Source organism: Salarias fasciatus, chromosome 14 (genome assembly GCF_902148845.1).
Source record: "Salarias fasciatus chromosome 14, fSalaFa1.1, whole genome shotgun sequence".
Lineage (NCBI taxonomy): Eukaryota > Metazoa > Chordata > Actinopteri > Blenniiformes > Blenniidae > Salarias > Salarias fasciatus.
In genome coordinates, this window is record NC_043758.1 from 1544617 (window position 1) to 1570224 (window position 25608).

Sequence of the window (25608 nt, forward strand, 5' to 3'; positions counted from 1 at the left end):
GTGTGTGTGTGTGTGTGTGTGTGTGTGTGTCAGGTTACTGCAGACGGTAAAGGAGTGAATCAGTTCTTCGGGTTCAAACATCTTTGTCAGTGTGTTTTCTGGAGAGAAGCTTTGAGCTGTGGAGTGAACACGAGGGGAATCAAACCGCTGACCCTCAGCCAAGTGGGACAGGAAACCAGCAGAAGGGAGGGAAGGAGGGCGAGAGGCAGAGGAAACATGAGGAGCAGCAGGAGGAGGGGAGCAGGGGCGCAAGAAGAGGGGAAAGTAGAAAAACAGAGGGCGATAAAAAGAAGGAAAACTGGACGAGATGTGGAGGAGACAAAGGAGGGGTGGGGGGGGGGGTGGGGGGGGGGGGGGGTGGGGGAGGGGTCGTCTTCACTCATTCCAAACAGCTCGACAGGCTCTGCCCTCTCGGTGGCTCGGCTCTCGGCTCAGCTCGTCCTCAGCCCTCAGCCTGAGTCCTGACTGCCGGCGGAGCAGCGGTGCAGAGAACAAGCTGGACGTCCCGCTTGTTGATTCCATGGTTAACGTCAACGATGAGTCTTTCAGAAAGTTGTTTCGTTGTCCAGGTTGTGGTCTGGAGAGGACGGCTCCTTCCTTCCTCTCTTCACCTTCTCTCACACCTCCATTGGCTCAGTTCTCCATCATCCACCTGAAAAGCCCTGTTCTGTGATGAGATGTGTTGCTGTTGTCGTAAACACCGTTCATTCCTCGAAATCTGTGTGTGATGCCGACCGTCTGAGTCAGCATTTTTTTCACTGGTGTCCAAAACCCACTGGGTGGAAGCTGGAAGCGTCGGCAGAACAGAAAGGTGAGTTTAGCTAGGACTTTACTTCAACGGAACAATGGACCAGAGGAGAGCCGAATGCAGCGTTTATAGTGAGAAACTGAGGAGAGGAAAGTCACCAGAACGCCAAGCGCCTGGAGATGGAGTGGAAAGCCGGAGTCCAGGAGCCGCAGGATCCTTACTGAAAGGCAACGCTCGCCCAAAAGCCAAAAATGGCAAAAACATTTCACATCTTTCTCACCTGCAGCACATTCCCTTTATAAATCACAGCTGGCTTGGACAGTCGCACAGGTGGTTCTCCTCATGCCCCGCCCCGGACACGCCCACCTCCCACCATATATGGTCAATGCAAATATCTCCTGGACCTTCTGCCTGCAGATCAATGGACTTTTATCATCAACCATGGCAGAGAAGACACGGAAAGTTTAATGGAGCGTGAAACAGAGGAATAGGAAGAGGAGCCAGGTAAACGATGTGTGGTGAAGACCGTGGAATCACAACAAAAAGAGAATGAGTGAACTGCAGCATGTGGTCAGCTGATGTGTCCTCAGTGGACGGATGGGAGACGTCATACTTCTCTCTGTGTTTTTAAATATATTGCAAAACATACAAATCACTGCAGAATTCATTACATTGTATTTACTGGAAAATATAAATATTAAACCTCTTACATGGGGAATATATTCCCTGAAACACTGAATAATATTTTCCATCATGCTGCAGTATGTTATTGTTCCATAGAGCAGCAGCCTGATCGCTCAGCAACATGAGACTTTATCAAAATAAAGAGGAGAGGAGAGAAGACTTCATCAGGCAGGGACCGGAGCGGCTCGTCATGTAGAATAGAGCAGAAGCTTTTATTTTGGTAGGAAGCTGATATGTAAACGCAGCGCTGCAGCAGGAAACTCTTTAGATCAGGAAACTTCTTCAGCAGAACACTGCAGGTTGAGTCCAGACGCCACGGTTCTCTGGAGAACCTGAAAAAAGTGTGCGACGTCTGTCTGGAAATGCAGCTTCATTATCAACCTGCTGCTGTTTTATTCTGAAAGCTTCATGAAACTTTCGGAGACTCCGAGTCTGATAAATGATGAAATGAAATGTCTGAGATGAATCCGGTTCAGTTCTCCACCTCAACAGCTGTGCAGTCGGGTTCTCCAGTCGGGTTCTCCTGTGTCCTAAATCTCCGTCCTCCAGGGTTACCTCAGGACCGCAGAGACCGTTGATATTTTTAAAGGGAGGTTGGACTTTTGGAAAAACAGGCCTCCCAATCAAGAGGCCACAGTTTTAAAGGGTCAGATAGTGGAGTGTGTTGACACATACAAATATCTCAGAACCATCATCGACAATGAACTGAAATTTGAAGCAAACTGTGAAGCTGTGTGTAAAAAAGGACGCTAGCGCCTGTTTTGTCTGAGAAAATTGTCCATTTTTAACATTGATAGGACTATGTTGATCCTGTTTTATCGTGCTTTTATCGAATCGGTTTTATCCTTTTGTCCTGTTTCATGGTTTGGAAATGTGTCCTTAAAAAACAAAAACTATTTGCACCAAATCGTTAAATGGTCCAGCAAGCTGACTGGAGAGTCTCAGCTTCACCCACAATTCCTGTACACCAAACAGTTACAGAGGGAGCAAACTCTGTTGTAAGAGATGACTCCCACCCTCTTAACGGTGAATTTCAGCTGCTCCCTTCAGGTTGGAGGTTCAGGGAACCGCCTGTAAAGCTAAACGTTATAAAAGCTGCTTTGTACCAGCAGTAATTTGTGCTCTAAACAAAAGAGAGGAACTGAAATATAACTAATACAGTTTCCTTTTGAATGGCTTCTCTCATCTTAATCTCATGGATGGCACTTCCTCATCTAGCGGGGTCTGACATATTTTCAGCCATTTTTATTATTTATTGATTATTTATGGTTTTATTGGGGCTGTCTCCTTGGTTTTATCTGTAGCACTGTCGTCACTTTGTCTTGTCTTGTGTTGTTTTTAGGCGTGTTTATAAAATGGGAAGACTCACTCACTGTAAACTGAATTTACCTCAGGGTACAATAAATATTTTTGAATCTTTGAATCTTTGAATCTTTGAAAACACACCTTTTTAATATGGCTTTTAATTGACCTTTTATAGTTCTTATCTCCATCATTTTTATTTTTTATCATTTTTATTTTTAATCTACTTATACTATTTATTCGTTCTATTTTTATTATGTACTTCTAACTTATTTTACTTTTTTACTCTATAATCTTATCTTACTTATTTCTATTAGCTTTGTATCATATCTTTTTATGTTTTTAGCTGCTTATCTCCAGTGTTTCTCTAGGGGGGTCCTTCACACTGATCCTCTGCTGAGGTAACGGCGCTCAAGTCCTCTGGTCCCAGCTGGCCTGGGGGTCTCCACACCTCGGTGTGCGGGTTCCCCTTGGTCTGACGGGGTCGGGGGTCGAGCGCTGGAGCCCCAGTATTAATGACCTTCGCCTTCTCCTGGTGTGGACGGCCCCACCGGTAGTGTTTTCCCATGATTCTTTGTGCCATGCCATGTCTCCTCTGCTTTTGTTGTGTGCAAATAATACAATTAAAGTTGGATTTGATTTGATTTAAAGTTGATTCAGTGGTTCAGGAGGCGGGGTTCTGGTTCTCCACATTCAGGTCCTGTTTTGAGCCTCAGCAGGACCGGAGAGTTCTGGAACCGCTGAGACCTGAAGCTTAGCATGACGTTGGGCTGGCTTAAAGCTAGGGTCGACGATCTTGGAAAACTAGCATGTAGCACGAATGTAGCATCTCCCCAAGGCTCCGCCCAGCTCCCACCCCATTGGAGGAGCTCCCGCTGGGAGCGAGCGCACTGGACGCAGAAGCGCCGCTCACACGGAGTTTGTGGTCGCCTCCAATGTCATTAACCTTTCTGACTGCTGCACACAACGCGCATAGGAGCGCAGCGCGCCGCTCCACTTCCTTCTATTTTTCACGCGAGCCGCGAGCGGCGAGAGCGCCTTGGCAACGCACGCGTGCTCTGAACCAGGACCAGTGCACGCCATTGGAATGAACACGCAGGGGGCTGGTAGAACGGCGAAGGGATTTGATTGGTTTCTCAACAGGGGTCCGCGGCTTATGATTGGTCGGAGTTTTTACACTCCTGTGGCCGCTACAGTGGTCAGATTTTTTCTGCACTTTTTTCCGTCCACATAATGTATTGACTTCTCCCAGAGGGCAAGGAGCATTTCACTCAGTATGACTAAAAATGCTTTTGGACAACATCGTCTACCCTATCTTTAAGGTGGGCGCTGGACTCCTTAACACCCTTCAGGACAGGGTGAACAGGGCGAACAGGGTGAGCAGGGTGTGGAGGTGCACCAGGGTCCAGCAGGGTCCAGCAGGGTCCAGCAGGGTCCAGCAGGTACCAGCAGGGTCCAGCAGGGTCCAGCAGGTACCAGCAGGTTCCAGCAGGGTCCAGCAGGGCGTTGTGAACCTGAGGCCTTTCTAAGGACGACCACGTCCTCAAATTGCAGCTTGTCCTCCTCCGTCCTGCGGTCTGCTCTGCTTCACTCCGGTCCTGGACCAGGACTCAGGTTTGAGTCCAGGCTGCCTGGTTTTAATGGAGTCACAGAGTCCAGTATGGTCAGGAGGGGGCGAGGCAGTGAAACCAGGACCTGAGTCCTCTGGACCAGTTGGAGCTGGTTGGGAAGTCGGGCGGCGCCGAGCAGGACTGTAGTTTTGAAGTGGAGCAGACCAGCCATGACAGGAAGTCCTGAAAACGTCTCTTCAGAAGAGGCGGTCTGCAGACCTCCAGCTCGTCCAGCACGCCGCTGTGGGGTTCTGGAGTGTCCGTCCTCTGAGACCTGGACCGGGCGACCGGCTCCTCCTCACGCTGAGCTTCCCTGTTCGTGGTTTCTGCTCCTTGAGCGAGTTGAGGATAGCGTTTCTCCTGCTGCGAGGTATTTCGATGACAGACGCCATATTTTCTGTCACGCTGACCTCTGTCTCCCTGAACTTTCTGTACATTCTGTTTCCGTCTCTCTGCCTCTGACCCACTTTCTCCTCCATCATGTTTGTTTTCATAAAAGGTTTCCCAGGCGGACGGCGGCGTCTTCCTCTCCTCCACTCTGTCATTTCTCACTCATCTCCCTCCTCCTCCCTCTCTCTACGCCGCGGAAGTGCTTCCTGTGTCCTCTGGAAGCAGATGGATGTGTGTGAGGCCTGTCCTCATGTTCGTCCTCAGACCCTGTCCAGCCGGTCTGACGGTCTCTGTGTCTCAGACCTGTTCCAGCTGGTCTGACGGTCTCTGTGTCTCAGACCTGTTCCAGCCGGTCTGACGGTCTCTGTGTCTCCCTGCAGGACTACCTGGGCTGCATCATTGACTGCGGCGCTCTGCCTCTCAAACCAGAGCAGGTCAGCGCTCTGTTCTGCAACATCGAGGACATCTACGAGTTCAACAGGTAACTCACCAGAACCGCTCACACACACACACACACACACACACCCTCCTTCCTAATCCTGATCCATACAGCTTTTTCACATTCTGCTTCAGGAACTGAATGCTGACGTTCAGGTTCATTTACACCGGAGAATCTCAGGTTTTCATCGGACAGGAAGTGGCTGGTTTTCTCCACTAAGTGACCTGATTGATACATTTCTCGTTTGAAAACACAAATATCAGCCAGATTCGAAACCAGTAACAGACAGAACCAGACCATCATGAGCAGAGTTACCAAACGTAGAGCTACTGATGAGTGTATCAGTACTGAAATGAGTCCATGAAGCGTCAGACATCAAACGGTAACCGCCAGGCACACCTCCAGCCCCAAAACACGACTCTGATGGGACTCGAACCCACAACCTTTGAATACCTTCCTTGTTTCCTAGAAGTCCAACGCGCTATCCGTTGCGCCACAGAGCCTTGTTGGTACAGTGACTGTCAACTCTAAACCTACTAAGTCCAGGAGACTCTGGGCTGGAACCAGGACCAGGAGAACCTGGACTGGGAGTCATGACACTCTGGAGAACATTGTTCTGATCGTCCATCTACTGAGCGTGTGCAGAACTGCTGTTTGCTTCAGCCACCATGTTCATGACCAGCAGCAGCGTTTCTCCACGGGTCTGATCCTCAGACTGCTCAGACCCAGAGGTGTCAAGAAAGTACTTTCCCATGCCATGTTTTCCATGTACCCAGTCAGTTCTCGAAGAGCTGGGCTGATTGTGATCACCTGGGCCCAGAACTGTTTGTTGCAGGTGCTTCAAATCAGCCCAGCCCTTTGTTAACTGACTGGGCACAACAAAAACATGGCATGGGAAAGTACTTTCTTGACACCTCTGCTCAGACCCGAACCCGAACCCCGCTTCTGCCTGTTGACACGGCGACAGATCCCGAGCATTTTCGCTAAGTTTCACCTCGGGATTCAAAAAGTTGTGTTTTCCGTGACTTTGAGCACTGATGTGGTCATAGACGGATTATCATCACCAACCCTGGACACAAACTTGTCATGGGCCCACAGCCACCATACAAACAGAGTGTGCGTCACACACACAACACTGGGCAATACACAACCACAAAGAAAAGCTCTGGCGCTGTCCACAACACTCGGCCCAATGATCCATCTACATATATCAGCATTGATGCACGTACCAGGCCACCTAACAATAAAACACACCTCAAATAAAATACACCAAAACTTACCTAAACTGCCGGCTTTTTCCTGGCCTTCCTCGAGGAAAAGTCCAGGATAATGTCATTGAAATCCAAATCTCGGACCAGTTCAGCTTCTATGGCAGGGGTCGGCAACTTGAGTTGGAAGTGGGCCAATTTTTGTTTGGGCACTTGTAATGTGGGGGAGGGGGTGCTTGCACATGCACACTTCATCGAAGATTGTTTTTTCCAATCTAAACAACTATCCAATCTTGAACGTTAAAACAATGGTGTCAGAAATTTCGTCATTTAAAAAAGTAGCTTGTATTTGTGACGGGTGGCTGCTTCACTCAGTAAAGTAAAAAAAACAAAACAAAACAACAATAAGCTGAATTATGACACAGCTGACAACAGCAGCCTGGAGTTACTGTGCTGCTGTCTTCAGTCACCAACTTGTTAAATAACTGACTTTTAAGACAAGAATGTGTGTGAAATGTGGAAAGAACATTTTAATAAATAATTATAATTCTGTATTGCCAACAATTTAGAACCATTTCAATGTTGTGAATGATCGCTTTTCCTTAGAAACGAACATATAGAAGCGTCGACTGTGAGTTTTTACAAATGTTTGATAAGACCTGTGATCTGAAAAGAGCCTGAGGAACCTGAACGCCTCACAGCTGCAGCTTCACTCCTGAAGATCCCTGAAGATCAAGATGATGAGAAAACAACAACGGAACAGTAAACAGCCGCTAAACCAGAAATTAAACCTACCAGAACAATGTTTCCCTCGTTCTCTCCAAGCCACCGCCTCGCCGCTCAGATGCTTCCTCTCAGAACTGAACTGTCCATCAGTAACAACTTTTCCTGTTCTATCCAAGACGCTCAGCTTTTAAATCTTCTTTCCACCGTCTCAGAAGTTGAGATGCGTCCCGTCGACTGATGTTTTCGCACGAAGGAAACATTCAAATCCAGCTAGTTTGTCGGTGGCTAACAGCTAAGCTAACAGTTGACTGAGACGTTTAGCAGCAGGATGCTTTTACGAAGTGTCCCTGAACACAGCACAGCGCTGCGCGGTTCAGGTTGTTCACTGAATCAGAGGGTTCCAGGTGTTTCACAGGTAATGAAGGCAGTTTAGAAGGAGATGGGTACTGACAGGTTAATGGACGGCGTTACTGCCTCCGTGAAGCAGCTGCCTCAGATTCTTAAAATCATCTGGCGGGCCAGACATTATCGTTCGTGGGCCAAAATTGGCCCGCAGGCCGCCAGTTGCTGACCACTGTTCTATGGCCATGAGTGATAGCTTTTGTTTTTCCGAACCGCTGAGCGTCCGCTTCTCCATTTTGAAAACAAACTGTTGTGACGTTGTACATACTTTTTTTTTTTTTTTGTTTTGGACAAAAAGAATAAATCAATAAAAATTTAAAAGCCTGGCCGAGGGCCCCTATTGGCTCTTGGGCCCTGGGCACATGCCCACTTTGCCCATGCAGTAATCCGTCTATGGATATGGTGAACAGACCCTCAGTGGACGGTCAGTCCTTATTGTGTCAGTTTGCAGACTTTGGCAGGACGAGCTGGCTCCTCCATCCTGGTAAATAGCACCTCCGTAGTATCAAGTTACATCTCCGTGGTGTTGAGTAACACCTCCATAGTGGTAAACGACTCCTCTGTAATGCCTCCATAGTGGTAAATAAACTTCCTGACACCATGAACGAACTTCAAGGGCCCAAAGCGAAGATCTGTACTTTGACTACTGATGACTTTAAGAGCGAAGTCTGACTGTGGGGAACTCGAACATTTGTTTGCCTTCTTTTCAGTGAAGAAGCTCAACATGTTGTCCTTCCTTCAGAGTCACTTGCGATGATGTTAAAGTTTTTATTGAATTCTTTGTGTATGGACATGACAGTTGATGGATAATATGGCTTTACCAGAAAAACCTCCAGTAATGGCAACATTTCTCAGGAAGACTAAAGTTTCTGCGCCGTATTTGAGCCTCACATCTCTGTGGAATGGATCCGATTCAGAGGACTAAGACGAATCACAACAAACCTGCTGGTGAAGCTTTCAGTCTGATCCAAGATGATTTTCTGGGAGTTATTTTGTCCATACTTTGGTTTTTGACATTGAACTTGTCGTGAAAAACTGCTCTGGTGCTGAAACCACAGAATCCAGCAGGCTGTTTGTTTTCTTGCTGTGTTTGAGTGTGGAAACTATGTGGTGGGGTGACACATTCTGGCTCTGAATGAGCGATAAGCTGAACTGGAAAGAATTGAGCGCAGCACGCCGCTCCCGCTGCCAGGGCGGCGGGTTTGATTCCCTCCACAGTGGTTTCGCATCGCGATTTTTGGGGGTGAAAACAACAGCTGCTGCGCTCATACGATCCAGCAGATTCTTCATGTTTCTCAGAGAAAACACACACACACACACTCACAGAGTGACTGCTGGAGTGTCACGCTTGTTTGATCCAGCTGCTGCAGAACTTCTGCTGCAATGCATTCTGGGAGTTTTTCCATACCAAGAGCAGAGAAGTGCGTTTTGGCTTTGGTGTCAGATTTGAGGAAAGGCCGGCTCGTCTGACAGAGCGGTCTGTGTGTGTGTCAGGATTTTGCGTTTGTCTTTTTAGGCCAGTCGGTTTTTGGAAACATACTTTTATTTCGCCAGCATGCATCAGAAGCGTCCAGTAACCAAGTTATGTTTAAAAACCACTACAAAAGCAAAATAGTTCCGAACAAACTAACTGAACATTATTGAAAAACAAAATGTGACAAAACCTCAGTTCAGGAACCTGGAAGAGGTCTGAGCGTTGTTCTGCAGAGACGTCAAATTGAAGTTAGCAAACTGTCCTCAAGTGTTTCAGCCTTGTAATAATATCTTTTACCACAAGGTGGTACAGTGAGTCACAATGAAACCAGCCTGAACTCAAAGTTAAGTTACCATGGTAACTGTCCAGCTGGGTGGTCTGTCCATTGGAATGTCTGGTTGCACTACAACGCAAACAACTGATGGCCTGTCATGCTAACTGTGCTGTTTTCATTGAAAGTTTTGTAAAACATGAAAACGATGCATTTTCACTTGATTGTCCCGTTAACTGGGTCTTGGAAGTCCAGGACCAGGAAGTCCAGCGAGCCCTACGCTGTGCCGAAGTGACGGCAGCTCGTTCAGTTGCTCGGAGAAACGCCAAACTTCACGTCTGAAATGTGTCTCTGGTCGTTCCAAGTCCACAGATCTGCTCGGAACCTTCAGGAAAACCCAGAACAGCTCGGCTCAGCTCCACTGAGCTTCCTCTTTGTTTTCACTGCAGATTGAAACCATGTGGAGTTACATTTTTTTTCAACAACTTTCAAAGAAAGAACACCATAAAGAGAGAGAGTCCGAACAATAGAAGTGAGTCTCAGGATTTCTCAAAGCCTGGTCTTTATGTGTAATCATCTATATAAAATTTAAACTCTTTCAGGCACAATGAAGTAATAAACATCAAGATTTTTTTCAGGATAAATGAGGCTGTTAAATTTCTCCCGCTATGATGTTAGATGAACGCATGAACCTTAAATTATCAAAATGTAGGAAAAAGGTTCAGTGGGTCCAATCACAAGTTCTCAAAAGCTCATTTTGTTTTCGGGCTTGACTGTCAGGAGAAATAAACACACAACACACAGACTGGTGTCTTAAAAAGACGTGTGGAGTCCGGCGGGTCCTTCCTGGTCTTATGGGACACGATGTGAAACCAAAGATTTCAGCACCTGTGAGTGATCCGACAGAAGAGCAGCAGTCAGGACCATTTTGCTCTCGACTGATCCCGACTGGGTGCTCTTCGGTTCTCTTCCACCTCCTGTTCTCACGTCTGCTTTGGATTAACAGAATGAGAGCTGTCACTGTTTTCTCTGAAACTGCTCTCCTCTCCGCTTGCTCGGCGTTGACGCAACCGATATTTAGTGACCTCAACTGGCCCTGAAATAAAATGTGTGCGGATGATTTGAAAACTCATCGGGAGTCGCCGTCAGTTTCCATTTCACTGCACTACGAAAAGTCAAACTCAGAAAGTCTCGTTCCACTGGACTGAAGATAAATCCATCCATCCATCTTCAACCGCTGCTCCGGGACCGGGTCACGGGGTCAGTAGGCTAAGCAGAGATGCCCAGACTTCCTGTCCCCAGACTTCCTGTCCCCAGACTCTTCCTTCAGCTCTTCCTGGAGGATTCCGAGTAGGGCTGCAACTACTGCTCGAGGAACTCGAGTACCTTGAGTACAAAAAATGATCGAGGCAAATTTTATACCTTGAGGCTTCGTTTAATTAACCTCATGTGGCGATGAGGTGCGCGCACGTTTGTGTGTGAGGGAGACACAGAGAGATGTGGTGTGTGCGTGTGTCACCCGGATTGTTGTGATTGACCGACATATCTAAGCGATGCCGGACCGGGTACTGACACCTGTCCCGTCATGAATTCCTGTCCGCTGGGGTCCGAGCGGATCGATCCGCGGACGTCCGCGTTGCGTGTACGTGCCGGTCGCGCCGGTAAACACTTGCGTCAGAGCTCCACAGCAAACAAACCGTGCAGTAAAGTGACACTGAAGCCATCAGGCTGTTGCTTCCAGAGAATGGACAACTGGTAGACGGAGGAAGCAGACTGTCGGGAGGCATGAGAAGGTCTGCCGACAGAAGTGAAAGTGAAAGTGTAATCGCTCGGGTGCCGCCTGTTTTCTGTTCAGAAACAGAAAAGGCTAAATAAACTGTAATACTAAATGATGATAGACTAACAATGTATGTGCTTCATTTTCTATAAATAATCTGTAATAAAAGAGCAGATAAACAGTCTGGAGCAACAGAAAAGCTCCCCGAGGATGCGTGGATCAGTGCGCATGTGTGGAACATGCACCACGCAGGCCCAAAATGTAGAGTACTCGATTACTCCAAGAAATAATCAACAGAGTTCTCGATTCTAAAAATACTCGATAGTTGCAGCTGTAATCCCGAGGCGTTCCCAGTCCACCGCAGAGACATCGTCTCTCCAGTGTGTCTTCGCTCTTCCCCGGGGGCCTCCTGCTGCTGGGACATGCCTGGAACTCCTCCCCAGGGAGACTCCATACTAAACAGATGCTGAGCCTCCTCAGCTGCTCCTCTGGATGTGGAGGAGTAGCAGCTCTACTCCGAGCTCCTCCCTGGTGACTGAGCTCCTCACCCTGTCTCTCAGGGAGCACCCAGCCACCCTACGGAGGAAGATCATTTTATTTTCATTTTGGTGCTGTTGGAGCTGTTCTTGCTGTTGGTGCTGTTGGAGCTGTTGGAGCTGTTCTTGCTGTTGGAGCTGTTGGTGCTGTTGGAGCTGTTGGAGCTGTTCTTGCTGTTGGAGCTGTTGGTGCTGTTGGAGCTGTTGGAGCTGTTCTTGCTGTTGGTGCTGTTGGTGCTGTTGGAGCTGTTGGAGCTGTTCTTGCTGTTGGTGCTGTTGGTGCTGTTGGAGCTGTTGGAGCTGTTCTTGCTGTTGGTGCTGTTGGTGCTGTTGGAGCTGTTGGAGCTGTTGGAGCTGTTCTTGCTGTTGGAGCTGTTCTTGCTGTTGGAGCTGTTGGTGCTGTTGGAGCTGTTGGTGCTGTTGGAGCTGTTGGAGCTGTTCTTGCTGTTGGTGCTGTTGGTGCTGTTGGAGCTGTTGGAGCTGTTGGAGCTGTTCTTGCTGTTGGAGCTGTTCTTGCTGTTGGAGCTGTTGGTGCTGTTGGAGCTGTTGGTGCTGTTGGTGCTGTTGGAGCTGATGGAGCTGATGGAGCTGATAGAGCTGATGGAGCTTTCAGAGGCTCATTGAGAAACCTCTGAGTCTGTGAGGCATTCAAGTGACGCGGGACATTAAAGAGAGAGATGGGGAGTGAGTGAGTGAGTGAGTGCAGACGGGTGGGGGTGGAGGGGTGGAGGGGGTGAGGAAGGAAGCTGTTAAAATATGTCTATCTCTCTCACTCTCTCTCTCACACACACACACACACACACACACACACACACACACACACACACACACGCGCGACCCTTTCCTCGATGTGAAGACTCCTGTTTTCACACTTCACTTTCTTCTTTGTGTCCGTTCCAACACACACACACACACACACACACACACACACACACACACACACACACACACACACACACACACACACACACACAATGTTCATTGCGTCCCAGCTTCCTGCCCCTGGTTCTCATGATAGAGTCAGATGGTTGGACTGATGGTGGAGGGACGGATGAGCCTTGTCCTCCTCTCTGTCCCTCGCCGTCTTTCTGTCCCTCGCCGTCTGTCTCCCTGCCGCTGCTCGTCTGCAGCTCGTCGGACCTCAGTGCAGTGAAGTAGTGTGTCGGGAGGTGACCTCAGCTCGCCGCTCTCCTGGATCCACTGACCTGCTTTCTTCAGCGCTGCGTCTCTGTCCAAGAAAGGAGAGAAAATAAGAAAACCCCCTTCCACACACACACACACACACACACACACACACACACACACACACACACAGCTGAATAGTGTCATGTGAGAGCTATGCTGGATGATGTAGTCTCTCTGGGCTTGTTATGTCTACATCTGGTGCCGTGTGTGTGTGTGTGTGTGTGTGTGTGTGTGTGTGTGTGTGTGTGTGTGTGTGTGTGTGTGTGTGTGTGTGTGTGTGTGTGTGTGTGTGTGTGTGTCTGATTCCTGAGGTCAGCTCTTTAAAACCTCTGCTTTCAGAGCTGATTCAGCTTTATGAGATTGATTAATGAATGGAACCAAATAAACGAGTAAAGCTGTAAAAAAAAAGGCCCGACTGACCTGTTTCCTCTTTTATCTTTTATCTTTCTTTGTTTTTTTCTTTCTTTCTTCATTTCTGTCTTTCTCTCTTTCTTTCTGTTTCGTGTGTGAGCAGGTGGTCATAATGTAATGGCTGATCGTGGACATGAGTCAGTGTCTGGTGTCTTCGTCCCCCTGAAGACAGACGGTCTTCATCCGTCTCAGGCTCAGATTCAATCCTCATTTCCGAGGAAGAAAAGACGACAGACCTGCAGAGTTCAAAGAAAGAGGAGCAGAACCTGAAGCCTCCTCCTCCTCCTCCTCCTCCTCCTCCTCCTCCTGCTCCTCCCCCTCGTCCCCCTCCTCCTCGTTCTTCTCTTCCTCTTCATCCTCCTCCTCCTCCTCCTCTTCCTCCTCCATCATCAGTTTATTTAAGCAGCATTTCTCAGATACCTCACAGTCAGCTGCTCTTCATCACTCAGTTCTGCAGCTCTCTCTCTCTCTCTCTCTCTCTCTCTCTCTCTCTCCCTCTCTCTCTCTCTCTGATGAAAAACAGGCCCCCGGCCTCTTGTCCCACAGATGAGGGCATTCAGGGTTCAGGGGTGAGCTGGGCCCACTCGGGGTGAATCTGGGTCATTCGGGGTCACTTGGGGTCACCAGGGGTCACCAGGGGTCACTGGGGTTCAGGATCAGGTTCAGGAGGAAACACTGAGCTCACCTGTCAGGACCCGTTTGATTGACAGCTGCAGGAGCCAATCAGAGCGCGGAATCAAAACTCCTGCTTTCATTCTTTTCTTTGTATTGATATTCGATTTGCTCCAGACTTTATTCCCGTCTTTCTTCTGTGTTTGATTCTCAGTCAGATCTTCGACGTCGCCGTGTCGTCTCCACGTCTCCTTCTGTCCTCACTCCTCCCAGTCTTCATGTCTCCAGAATGCCCTCTGGGCTCTTCCTGGACCCGTCGGTCCTTCCCCTCCTCCTCCTTGACCCTCTTTAGGTCCCGGCGCTGGGCTTCCTCTCATCCCTCCGACCTCCCGGCTCTTGTCTCGGCGTCTGACGTCATGTGAAATGAATTTGTGGGCTGCAGCTCCTCCGTTTCCTCGAGTTGTTCTCAGATAGACATCGGAGCTCCGGCTCCGGTTTCTGCCCGGCAACCGGGCCGCGGCTCCAGGAAGCCAGAAACAAACGGCGTGCGAGTCGCTGGAGGTCAGCGCCTTATCGCCAAAGCTCTCCGCGGGGAAATAAGCTCCAACACCCCTCCAGCTCTGATTTATTCACCCTGAACTTCAGGGACAGAGAAGAGAGGAGCAGCGGCCAAGTCAAACTCCTCATGCCTCATTTTATCCGCTCTGAAAACTGATTCACGGCCCTCCAGACGGAGTCCAGCCAGACTTCAGGCCATTGTTCAAACCGAGGAGTCAGATTAGAAAAACACTCAAGTGTCAGAAGTGAAGTCTGCATCCAACACAGGGCCAGCGTGAAGTTACTGAAAACCAAAAAATAATCTCTTCAGGGCTCTCTTCTTTGCTGCATTCTTTTGGAAGTTTGCAGGTTCGAATCCCACTGCTGAAAGCTTCCTACCAATCTGGATGTCAGAGGAGGAAGATGCTCTGTAATCTGGATATGGGTTGAAGTTCCATCGGTTGGTGTGGTGTGATAGTCTGATCGGGATGCCAGCTGACTCACTCTCTCTCAGCATCCACTCGTGTGTAAGCTGAATATCTGACATTCTCTGTAATCTGATTACTTTGTGTGTTCAGTGATCTGCTGGAGGACTTAGAGAGGAGTCCTCACGCTGCCGCCATCGCAGAGTGCTTCGTAGAGCGGGTGAGTATTGTGTGTGTGTGTGTGCGTGTGTGTGTGTGTGTGTGTGTGTGTGTTGCTGTTATTTGACAGGAAACATGACTGTGAACTCCAAACACCCTGTAAACCGACTGAAAGGCTCCGCCCTCGATTCACTAAAAGACCAAAACACCGTCCTGTGAACCAGAGCAACACCCAGTCAATGACCTGTGTGTGTGTGTGTGTGTGTGTGTGTGTGTGTGTGTGTGTGTGTGTGTGTGGCATGGCTGGACTTGGAGTCTCTCCTAGATGGTAGTTTTACTGTCCCGTTTCTGTAATTTTTCTGTCCTGTTTCTGTAGTGTTTCTGTCCTATTTTTGTAGTTTTTCTCTTGTTTCTGTAATATTTCTGAAGTTTTTCTGCTGTTTTCTGTCCTATTTCTGTATATTTTCTATTGTTTTTTTGTCTTGTTTCTGTCCTTTTTCTCTAATTTTTCTGTCCCGTTTCTAAAGTTTTTGCTGTCCTGTTTCTGTAGTTTTTCTGTTGTTTTCTGTCCTGTCTCTGTAGTTCTTCTGTCCTCCTATTTCTGTAGTTTTCTGTAGTTTTTCTGCCCTGTCTCTGTGGTTTTTCTGTCCTGTTTCTGCAGGGGGTTTTTTTTCTGGCCTGTTTCTGTAATTTTTCTGCAGATTTCCAGGTTGGAGGGTTTTACTGTTCAGACTGAAGCCAAACGTCCAGTGAATATTAGATCAAACTGCTGCGGTTATTTTAGGAACCAGACACAAGGAATCAACATGATGCTGGACCGTCTGAAATCCCGACTAACGGAGAAGAGACGTAGCTTCTTACTGACTGACGGAGAAGAGACTTAGTTTCCTCCTGACTGACGGAGAAGAGGTGAAGCTCTGTCAGGCTGAAATCACATTCTGGTGAAAATGACGGAGGGGACACGGAGCTGATCCTGATCCTGCTCCACCCGACTCAGAGTGTTTTCAGTAACGTCAGGAGGAGGAAGGTGATGGACGACTGATCAGAATTATTGAACCCTGACAGAGAACCAAATCCTTCAGTCTGGAACTTCAGTCGTTTTCCACAGTGACACATCAGTTCTGATGGATCTGTTTCTGATTGATTTTGTCTTCTGTTTTCTTCAGAGTGAAGCCTTTGACATCTATACGCTGTACTGCATGAACTACCCAAAGTGAGTACACACAAACACACACGCTCAGTCTTGTATTTCTATCCTTGTGGGGACCGTCCATTGACTCCCATTCATGTCTAGCCCCTAACCCTGACCCTTACCCTAACCCTAACCCACACCACAACAAAGCCTAACCCTAAAGAAATGTTTTTGCACTTTTACTTTTTTCAGTAACAACAACATGGTCAAGAAAACACTGTTTCTCCTACTTAGGACCGGAAAAAGGTCCCCACAAGGCACGTCGTTCCACGTTTTGCTATCCTTGTGGGGACATTTGGCCCCAACAAGGATAGAAATACAAGAACGCGCACACACACACACACACACACACACACACACACACACACACACACACACACACACACACACACACACACACAAACTTGGTGTTTCCTGGGTGGACGTCTTGCCGCCGTCTTGACCTTCATGAGGTGGAACAAAGAGGTGTGGCCAAGCCGTCGGTGTGTTTGTGGTTTGGCCCGCCTCTCCTTTGCGCTCCAGCTCGGATGGTCGCTGTTGGACGGCCTTGAACGAAGCAGTCCAGAGGTGAACTTGGGTTACAGCTGAGAGTGAGAGAGGGAAGATAGAGAGAGCAATCAATGTGTCCTTGAATTTTCAGGGAGATTGTTTAGTCTTCCAGGGGCACCAAACACAATCAGAAGGTTCTTGTTTTGGCGGAAGGAGCCGTTTGACCTTCCTTTGCTCAGTTCTCCACATTTCAGACAAAAGCTGGTTTTAACCCTCTCAGTGATGGTGACATCCAACTTGCGTCTCAATCGTCCATAACCCAAATTGTCCAACAAGAGTTCTCAATAACGGTCAGTCTCAGCTTTTGCCCGTTGATTTGAAAAGACCGTCCTCCCTTGGACGTCTTTTGTGACGGCGGTCTTCTTAATCCTCCAGAGGATCAGGTCGCAGCACAAGCCAATCAGCAGCAGGCCGATCATCATAAATCTGAAAATGTAATCATCCACAATGACCTGGACGGACAGGGGTCCAGGCATGTGACACCCCTCCACTTCTCCCGGGCGTCCATCACATACCCAGCATGCCGAGTCCGGCTCGGACAGGCAGGATCCTGCTCCTCTGCTCTTTGTTGAAAAACTCATATCAATTGCGTAGAGAGACCAGAACGAAGAACAGCTGGAGCAGAGTGTGTGTGTGTGTGTGTGTGTGTGTGTGTGTGTGTGTGTGTGTGTGTGTGTGTGTGTGTGTGTGTGTGTGTGTGTGTGTGTGTGTGTGTGTGTTTCCTGCTGTCACACATGGTCAACAAAACAACACTTTGCTTTTCATTCTGCTTCAAACGGCCTCATTCCAGCATTAAAGTGTTTCTTTTACTTTGATGATTTTTTTTATGGAGAAAAACTGAGCTGACGGATGGAGGCGGACGTCACGCAGCCAACTGGTCTCAAAATGAAAAGCTTGTCATTCGTCGTGTCAGCAGAGCCTGATAGCGAAGAGTAAACAGGAGCTTAGTTGTTGATAATGAATAAAGACAATAGCATGCTAATGCTAATGCTAACAGGGAGCAGTCAGACAGCAGCTGTGCAACTCTTTTAATATCAGTTCATAGAAAGCCGTAAGCGAGTTTTAAGACCTGTGTGTGTGTGTGTGTGTGTGTGTGTGTGTGTGTGTGTGTGTCTGTGTGTGTGTCTGTGTGTCTGTGTGTGTGTGTGTGTGTGTTCAGTGGAAATAATAGGTCAAACACTGATACGACTGACACTGATTCGATTCGAGCCAGTAGTGGTTTTATTGTTGTCTGATCGCCACGAACCGCGTTGAACTTGAAACACTGAACGTTCTGATCACCTCCCAGGTCCTGAGCAGGAAGTCAGGACTGACCTGCAGTGAATCGGAGGACACGTGTTCAGTCGCTCCTCCAGTATAACACACCAGCTACTGCAAGGCCTTGCAAACAGAAGAGCTCTGTCGGTGGACTGGGAGGGGTCAGCACAATGCATCTGGCTAAGCTAACCGGCTAGCTCACCAATATGTGACTCACGCTGTCTTGCTAAGCTACCCTGCTGTGTCGCTAAGCTAACATGCTAACAGGCTGTTCCATTCCTGCTGTTGGAGGTTCCGTCAGTGTTCTCCTCTGAGGAAGCATCTGGATCTTATTGATCCAGTCGGGCAGAAAGCAGCAGCTGCTCGCCGGCCGCCGTCGTCCCAGGCTTCGGCTGATCGCCAGCGGCCTTCCTGGAGAGGATTCCTCCACACCTCTACCTCCAGACGACCGGCAGAGCCTTTTCTTCAGCCGGACACAAGCTTTAGGCCTCGTTTCCATGGCAACGTCGTTTTTCTAGAGTTCAGTTCATGAGAGAGCAGATGAGATGATGGGAACACTCCAGGCCTGCAGAACCAGACTCTGAGGAGACTGTCTGAAGCTCTGGCTCCTGTGCTGGTCCTGTTCCACTCTGCAGGAACAGACCCCGGCCCAGTTCAGTTTGAAACCAAACATGTTCATACTTTATAGTTTTCAGTCTGACCGACTCAACTGTGGAGTTCCCTTCCGTTGTGTCCTGTAAGCGTTGGGCCTGTTACTGCGTGACCGTCAGGACTGCACCACATCTGGGACCTGACATCTGGACATTTACCCCTCTGAAATCTGGACCCAGTCCCTCTGAATCCAGCCTCCGCCCACCACTTGAGGGTTTGGGCGACTGTGACTCATTTGGAAGAGCTGTCATCTCACAATCGGAATGTCGTTGGTTCAATTCCCCATTGGTCAGCATGTTGTAGTGTCCTTGAGCAAGACACTGAACCTCAAACTGCTCCCAGTAGACCGAGAACGGAACCAGGACTAGGAGCAGGACCAGGGCCAGCAGCAACATTTCTGCTGCTTCCAATGAGTCGGAGCTTGAGAAAGTTTCCTTTTAACCCGTTTCCACGGATGCAGAGTCGGACCGTTTTGTAAAAAGTTCCATTTTGGGAGACGTTGTCAAATAGTTGTGTTTTCAGGGGCTCAGAACACTGTAAAATAAACCGACGCTCAAAATGCAATCAAAGTTTAGTGTTTTCTCTTCAAACTTCCTGTAAATGGTATCGTTCCTGTTGACTTGTACCGAAGTGGAACAGTTCTCGTCTCTAGGTTGGTTGTGGGATGGCTCTGGATCATTGTGGGCTGGTTCTGGGCTGGTTCTAGGTTGGTTGTAGGTTGGTTCTGGGCTGGTTCTGAGTTGGTTGTGGACTGGTTCTGGGTTACTTTTAGGCTGGTTTTGGGTTGGTTCTGGGCTGGATCTGGGTTAGTTGTAGGCTGGTTTTGGGTTGGTTCTGGGCTGGATCTGGGTTAGTTGTAGGCTGGTTTTGGGTTGGTTCTGGGCTGGATCTGGGTTAGTTGTAGCCTGGTTTTGGGTTGGTTCTGGGGTGGGTCTGGGTTCTGGCCTGAATGGATGTTTCATTTTGGTTACGGATGAAAGAAATGACCAACGAAGTGGACCTGGAGTCCATCTCTGAAGCTTCGTAGGAGAGTCTGAATGCTGCAGGAAGAACCATACATCAACTTGAGTCCCAAACACGAACCTGGATTTTCCCATGATGCTTTGCTAATGACAGACACTGTTACACCACTGTGTAGGACTGAGGGAAGGAGACTCTGTTTCTCCTCTGTTCTGTTGGAGCCTCTCCTCCACCTCCTCCAATCCCTCTGGACTCTGCAGCTCATCAATCTGCAGCGTTACGGCTGCAGTCACATCCGACTGGAGTCTGGCGGTGCGAACGGCCTCCGCAGCCGGACTCCCTCCGGAGGATCTGCGTCTGCGAATGTCGTTTTCACAATGCTCACGACACGCCGGGATGTTCGGGGATCCGAAGCCTCTCACTGGAGCCACATTCCTGCAGCCCCTTGGCTCGTTTTTGTTTTTTTATTAATGCTGAATAGCAAAACCGAAGAAAGACCCGGGGATCGTGTTCCCGGTGGGGCGAAACCGGAGTTCACCAAATCTGCAACCCAGCAGATTTCCCTCAGCAGCGGAAAAATGCAGAGCAGAAGCCGACCGAGCCCTGAAGCCTGCTGCTCTGGTTCTTGCATTAGCGCCCGTCTCACCGCGAAGCAGCCGACTGCTCAGAACAGCTTCATCAGAGGGGACCGAGGAGGACGAGCCCCAAGACACTGAGGAGGATGAGCCCCGAAACACCGAGGAGGACGAGCCCCGAAACACCGAGGAGGACGAGCCCCGAAACACCGAGGAGGACGAGCCCCGAAACACCCAGGGAACCGAGGAGGTCGAGCCCCAAGACACCGAGGAGGACGAGCCCCGAAACACCGAGGAGGACGAGCCCCGAAATACCGAGAGAACAGAGGAGGACGAGCCCCAAGACACCGAGGGAACCGAGGAGGATGAGCCCCGAAATACCGAGGAGGACGAGCCCCGAAACACTGAGGGAACCGAGGAAGACGAGCCCCAAGATACCGTGGGAACCGAGGAGGACGAGCCCCGAAAGACAGAGGAGGACGAGCCCCGAAACACCAAGGGAACCGAGGAGGATGAGCCCCGAAATACCGAGGAGGACGAGCCCCGAAACACTGAGGGAACCGAGGAAGACGAGCCCCAAGATACCGTGGGAACCGAGGAGGACGAGCCCCGGAACACAGAGGGAACTGAGGAGGACAAAAAATGAACGAATAGAGACGAACCGCAGGAGCTCTAACGCTGTCATCCAGATTATAGAGCATCTTCCTCCCTGTAACATACAGACTATGGAGTCACACAGAGCTGACATCTTTTTTCCAAAACATGAAGTAGAACATTTCTTAAGGAGTTACATTTTGTCAGGAGTAACTAATACTCTAATCCGCACTGGTCCCTCCTCAGACAGTGAATCCACTGAAGGTCTGATCCTGGAGACATGAAGAGGATCTGTTCCTGTCTCCAGGTGGACAGAGGCTTCTCCGGCAGACGGAGACGGAGAGCTGTGGCCGGGGAGAAGAGAGGCCTCAGAGCCGAACTGTAATCCGGAGTCCTGTTACGACGTGTGATTGGTGGAGCGGAGAAGACGCTGGACGAAAACGAGAATGTCTTCAGAGTGTGGATGTGTGTGTGAGTGTTGGACAGGAGGTGAACAGAGGCTGCAGCTGCAGGATGTCTCTGCGGGTCGAGTTGGACGGGAGGAACGTCTTCTCGTACCGGCCATGTGCTTCAGATTCTCCATGCAGAGTGAAGGTTTCTCACATGACAGATTACAGCTTCATTTCTCTGTCTGAGCCGCAAATGGCCCGTTTCAAGTCCAGCAGGACCCGGAGTCCTGGACGGCCTCCATGTGACGTCCCAGATGAGGACGGGAAAGAACCGTCTCTCCAGGCAGGGCAGGAAGCTTCCAAAGTCACATGACCGGCAGAGACGTGCCGTTTTTCTCCAGGTGAACACAGATCCACTTTCCACTGGAGAGGACGGTGGAACTTGCTGAAACCGGTCCAGTCTACAGCCGAACCCACAAAGCAGTTAAATATGAAACCAGCGCAGACGGACTTCGGTCCTGCGTCTCGCCTCTGTCCTCAATACCAGCTGGAAACTGGGACTCTGTTGTTGGTCTCTTTGGAAACTGTAAATGTATTTTATTAATGTACTGATCTGAAATATAAACGACACGGGTTTAGAACTGGCGCCCAGGGCTCCGTCCTGCTTCTGTCCTCTCTGGCGAAGCGTCCTCAGCTCTTGTCATGTTGACTCTGAGCAGCAGAAGACGTCCAATGTCTGGAGAAGACATTACTCTGAATTCCTTCTGCTCTTCCTGTGATTAACGTCTATCTGGAGAAACAGACCTTCATGTCTTCACCTCGTTACCGTCACGTCTTCCTCCTCCTCCTCCTCCTCAGTAGGCTGTCCAGGTTTGTGGGACATGATCAGAGAAGACGTTGGCTGAACTGTCTGTCTCTGTGGACGCTCGTTTTTTTCAACTGGACGTCCATCAGTTTCCTCTGGAGTCATTTGACTTACCGCTAAAGTTAAAAATAATGTTACAGGTTTGTTCTAACTGTCTGTCCCCCTGTCTCTCCGTCTCCCCTCTCTGTCCCCTCTGTCCACAGCTCGGTGGCAGTACTGAGGGAGTGCATGAAGAACGAGACTCTGGTTCGTTTCTTCCAGGAGAGACAAGCGACTCTGAACCACTCGTTACCTCTGGAGACGTACCTGCTCAAGCCTGTGCAGAGGATCCTCAAATACCACCTGTTACTGCAGGTAATCCTTAAAAACCACCTGTTCCTGCAGGTAATCCTCAAGCATCTTCTGTTACTGCAGGTCATCCTCAAATTCAGGCATTCGTCCGCAGTACACACACATCACAGAAGAGTTCTTGTACATGTGAGTGTGGTTCTCTCTGGTTCTGCCTCCCGGGCCTGTTCTTGACGGTCGCTGCGACTCCAGGAATCGGGTTGTGTGTGTCTGTAGGGAGGAGTTGTGTGTTCTCTGGTTGTGTGTGTCCTGCTCTGTCACGTCTCCAGTGTGTGTAATGACCCTGTTGTTTAATCCTGTGAGGTTTGGTGTGGGACGGCCGTGGCGGTCATGTGTTTGAGGTTGGTTTTGTTTGTAACGGTGACCCTGCTGTGCACGGTCCAATTCAAACCTCTAAATACTCCCAATTACTGGATTATTTAAACCTGAAATATTCCCCACTGCTGCATTTCAACAATAAATAGCTCCTTTTACTGCAGGTCACCCAACAAATACTCCGAAATACTGCAAATTCACCCTGAAATACTGCAACTGAAACCCCCTCTGACTGCAGACGATACCGTGAACGCTGAAGTGACTTCCAGAGCTCTCCACCGCTCTCCGGGTCTGGCGGTCTCGGCTGAAACCCCCTCAGACTTCTTCGGATCTTTGTTTTCTGAGCTCGGGTCAAACATGTGCCGGGATTTTCCCAGAATCCTCGGCTGCTCCTCTCTCCTGATTAACCACCATTGTTTGCAGCTCAGAGAGTAACTGGCGTGTTTGACAGGGAAATTCTAGCATCTGTGCGGATCTGCGTCACGGCCGCGGCCCGACGTCACCAAACACAAACAAGCTTCACTCGGCCTTCACCTCTGAGTAAACAGACTAGTTAGTCCTGAACTCCGCGCTCTCCGCCGACGCGGTACACAGTAATCTGTTACTCTGACTCAATAACTGACGACCATGGTGGCATGTTACATTGACTTCTTCTCAACAGTCTGGTAATCAGATTACAATCGGGGATTGTAATCAACCTTGATTAAATTCTACTACTGACAACGACTTATCATGAAATCTGAGGTTTCAGTAACTGTAACTAAATCACAGGAAGATGGTTTCAAGGCCTTGTTGTAATCAGACTACATTCACATTGGCTGTAATCAGATTACCTTCTGTACCACTTCCTCCAGCCCAGGCTAACACCCGACTCTGGCGGCCATTGTTAGCTTTAGCGTGATGCTAGCCACCGTTCTGACACGTGGCTGGTCTGTGTGTCGACGTCAGGAACTGTCCAAGCACTCGGACAAGAGCGGCCCCGGGTACGAGGTGGTGGAGGACGCCATCATCACCATGACGGCGGTGGCCTGGTACATCAACGACATGAAGAGGAAGCAGGAGCACGCCGTGCGGCTGCAGGTGGGCGGCAGAGACGGGGACGGCAGTGGGGACCCGGGGGGACGGCCCCGGGGGGACGGACCCGGGGGGACGGACCCGGGGGGACGGACCCGGGGGGACGGACCCGGGGGGACGGACCCGGGGGGACGGACCCTCAGAGCCTCACGGCCATTTAACAGACATGAAACTGTGAATGAAGTTTGATCACTGAAATGTGAACGACCCTGACCCTGACCCTGATCCCACGTGACCCCCAAGTTTTGCACTCATTTTTGATGCAAAAGAGGACAACAAACTTTCTATGAAAGAAAATTCTCACTTTCATCCTTTTTCTAGCCAAAAGTGTCTCACTGATGTCCCACCATTCGTCCCTGTTTGAGTCCCTCACATGTCCCGCCCTCGGCAGGAGATCGAGTCCCTGCTGGTGAACTGGAGCGGGCCGGACCTCAGCGGCTTCGGGGAGCTGGTTCTGGAAGGTTCCTTCAAGGTCCAGAGGGTTAAGAAGGAGCGGGCGTTCTTCCTCTTCGACAAGATGCTGCTGATCGCCAAGAAGCGGCTGGAACAGTTCGTCTACAGCACGCACATATTCGTACGCCAAAGATTTCACTTCATGACAGTTCATGATAATTACTGCTGACCGTGTGTTAGAGGAGGAAGATGCTCTATAATCTGGTTCGTTGCTCTGTGTGTGTGTGTGTGTGTGTGTGTGTGTGTGTGTGTGTGTCTGCAGTGTTGTAACCTGCTGCTGGTGGAGACGCTGAAAGACCCGCTGTGCTTCAGAGTGTCTGACCAGACCATCCCCAAACAGCAGCATGTGGTCCAGGTGAGTCCACAGGGTGAGAGGGTGAGACGTGAGGAGGGTGAGAGGGTGAGATGTGTTCACTCACATCTGCTGCTCTCGACAGACCAAAAACCAGGAGGAGAAACGTCTGTGGGTCCATTACCTCAAGATGCTGATCGTGGAAAACCATCCGGCCTCACTGCCACAGAAGGTGAGCACACACACACACACACACAAACACACACACACACACACCCACGCACACACACACACACACACGCACACACTCCACCCCCCTCATAAATCATTCTATTTAAGATTTTAACCGGACCTGGTTTTATCCAGTTTTATTCAGTCATGTCCGGTTATTGCTGCTGCTACTGTTGTTTCTGTTGTTGTTTTTGTTGCTGCTGCTGTTGTCGTTATTGCTGCTGTTGTTTTTGTTGCTGCTGCTGTTGTCGTTATTGCTGCTGTTGTTTTTGTTGCTGCTGATGTTGTTGCTGCTGCCGTTGTTGCTGTTGCGTTACCACACAGTACTGTTTCAGGATAAATCATGAGCTTCATCAGTAGTTTAGTGTTGGTTTCTGCCCTCTGCTGGTCACATGTTTTCACTGCAGTCTGAGTCAAATCAGACTAGAATTTCTTCTGAGGAGAGTAAACATAAACACAAACAAACAAACAAACAAGACAAAACCTCAGTTCGACTACACCATGGAACCTCTTTGTAATGTTTGCTCTCTGTTCTGAAGAATCTTCCGCAAGACCTTCAGTCGCTCACTGAGTTGTGTTTGTTTCAGGCCAGGCAGGTCCTGGGAGACACCTTCTGTCAGTGTGAGTACACACACACACACACACACACACACACACACACACACACACACACACACACACACACACACAGTCACACCTTTTTTACCATGAATTCCCCTGACTTCTCCTTGTGTGTGTGTGTGTGTGTGTGTGTGTGTGTGTGTGTGTGTGTGTGTGTGTGTGTGTGTGTGTGTGTGTGTGTTATAGCTCCTCAGTTTGACGAACACCTGAAGAAACCATCGGCTTTGCCGCGCCTGGACGATGTTGTCGGTCACCACCGAGGAAGACGACAGTCAGGTCAGCGTCAGTCTCACACACACACACACACACACACGCACGCACAGAAATACGAGAACGCACACACACA

General features: G+C 49.4%; 1 protein-coding gene and 1 non-coding gene across 6 annotated transcripts in view; one reads left to right on the forward strand and one right to left on the reverse strand.

Annotated features, from left to right (window-relative positions):
- The window catches only part of LOC115400550 (pleckstrin homology domain containing, family G (with RhoGef domain) member 2), a 96733-nt gene that overhangs the window by 32752 nt on the left and 38373 nt on the right, over window positions 1-25608 (forward strand). For all 5 annotated transcript variants that reach the window (XR_003932812.1, XM_030108516.1, XM_030108517.1 and 2 more), the window contains 10 exons: window positions 5115-5215; window positions 14891-14957; window positions 16063-16109; window positions 22132-22282; window positions 23540-23671; window positions 24057-24239; window positions 24381-24473; window positions 24556-24642; window positions 25229-25262; window positions 25449-25538. Coding sequence is in view for 4 of the 5 variants with exons in the window: in XM_030108516.1 (XP_029964376.1) it covers window positions 5115-5215; window positions 14891-14957; window positions 16063-16109; window positions 22132-22282; window positions 23540-23671; window positions 24057-24239; window positions 24381-24473; window positions 24556-24642; window positions 25229-25262; window positions 25449-25538 (985 nt within the window). In the remaining variant the exon portion in view is untranslated. The remainder of the gene's footprint in view (window positions 1-5114; window positions 5216-14890; window positions 14958-16062; window positions 16110-22131; window positions 22283-23539; window positions 23672-24056; window positions 24240-24380; window positions 24474-24555; window positions 24643-25228; window positions 25263-25448; window positions 25539-25608) is intronic.
- trnar-ucu (transfer RNA arginine (anticodon UCU)) lies at window positions 5589-5676 on the reverse strand. The gene is given in 2 exon segments: window positions 5589-5624; window positions 5640-5676. It is a non-coding gene; the product is annotated as a tRNA-Arg (tRNA).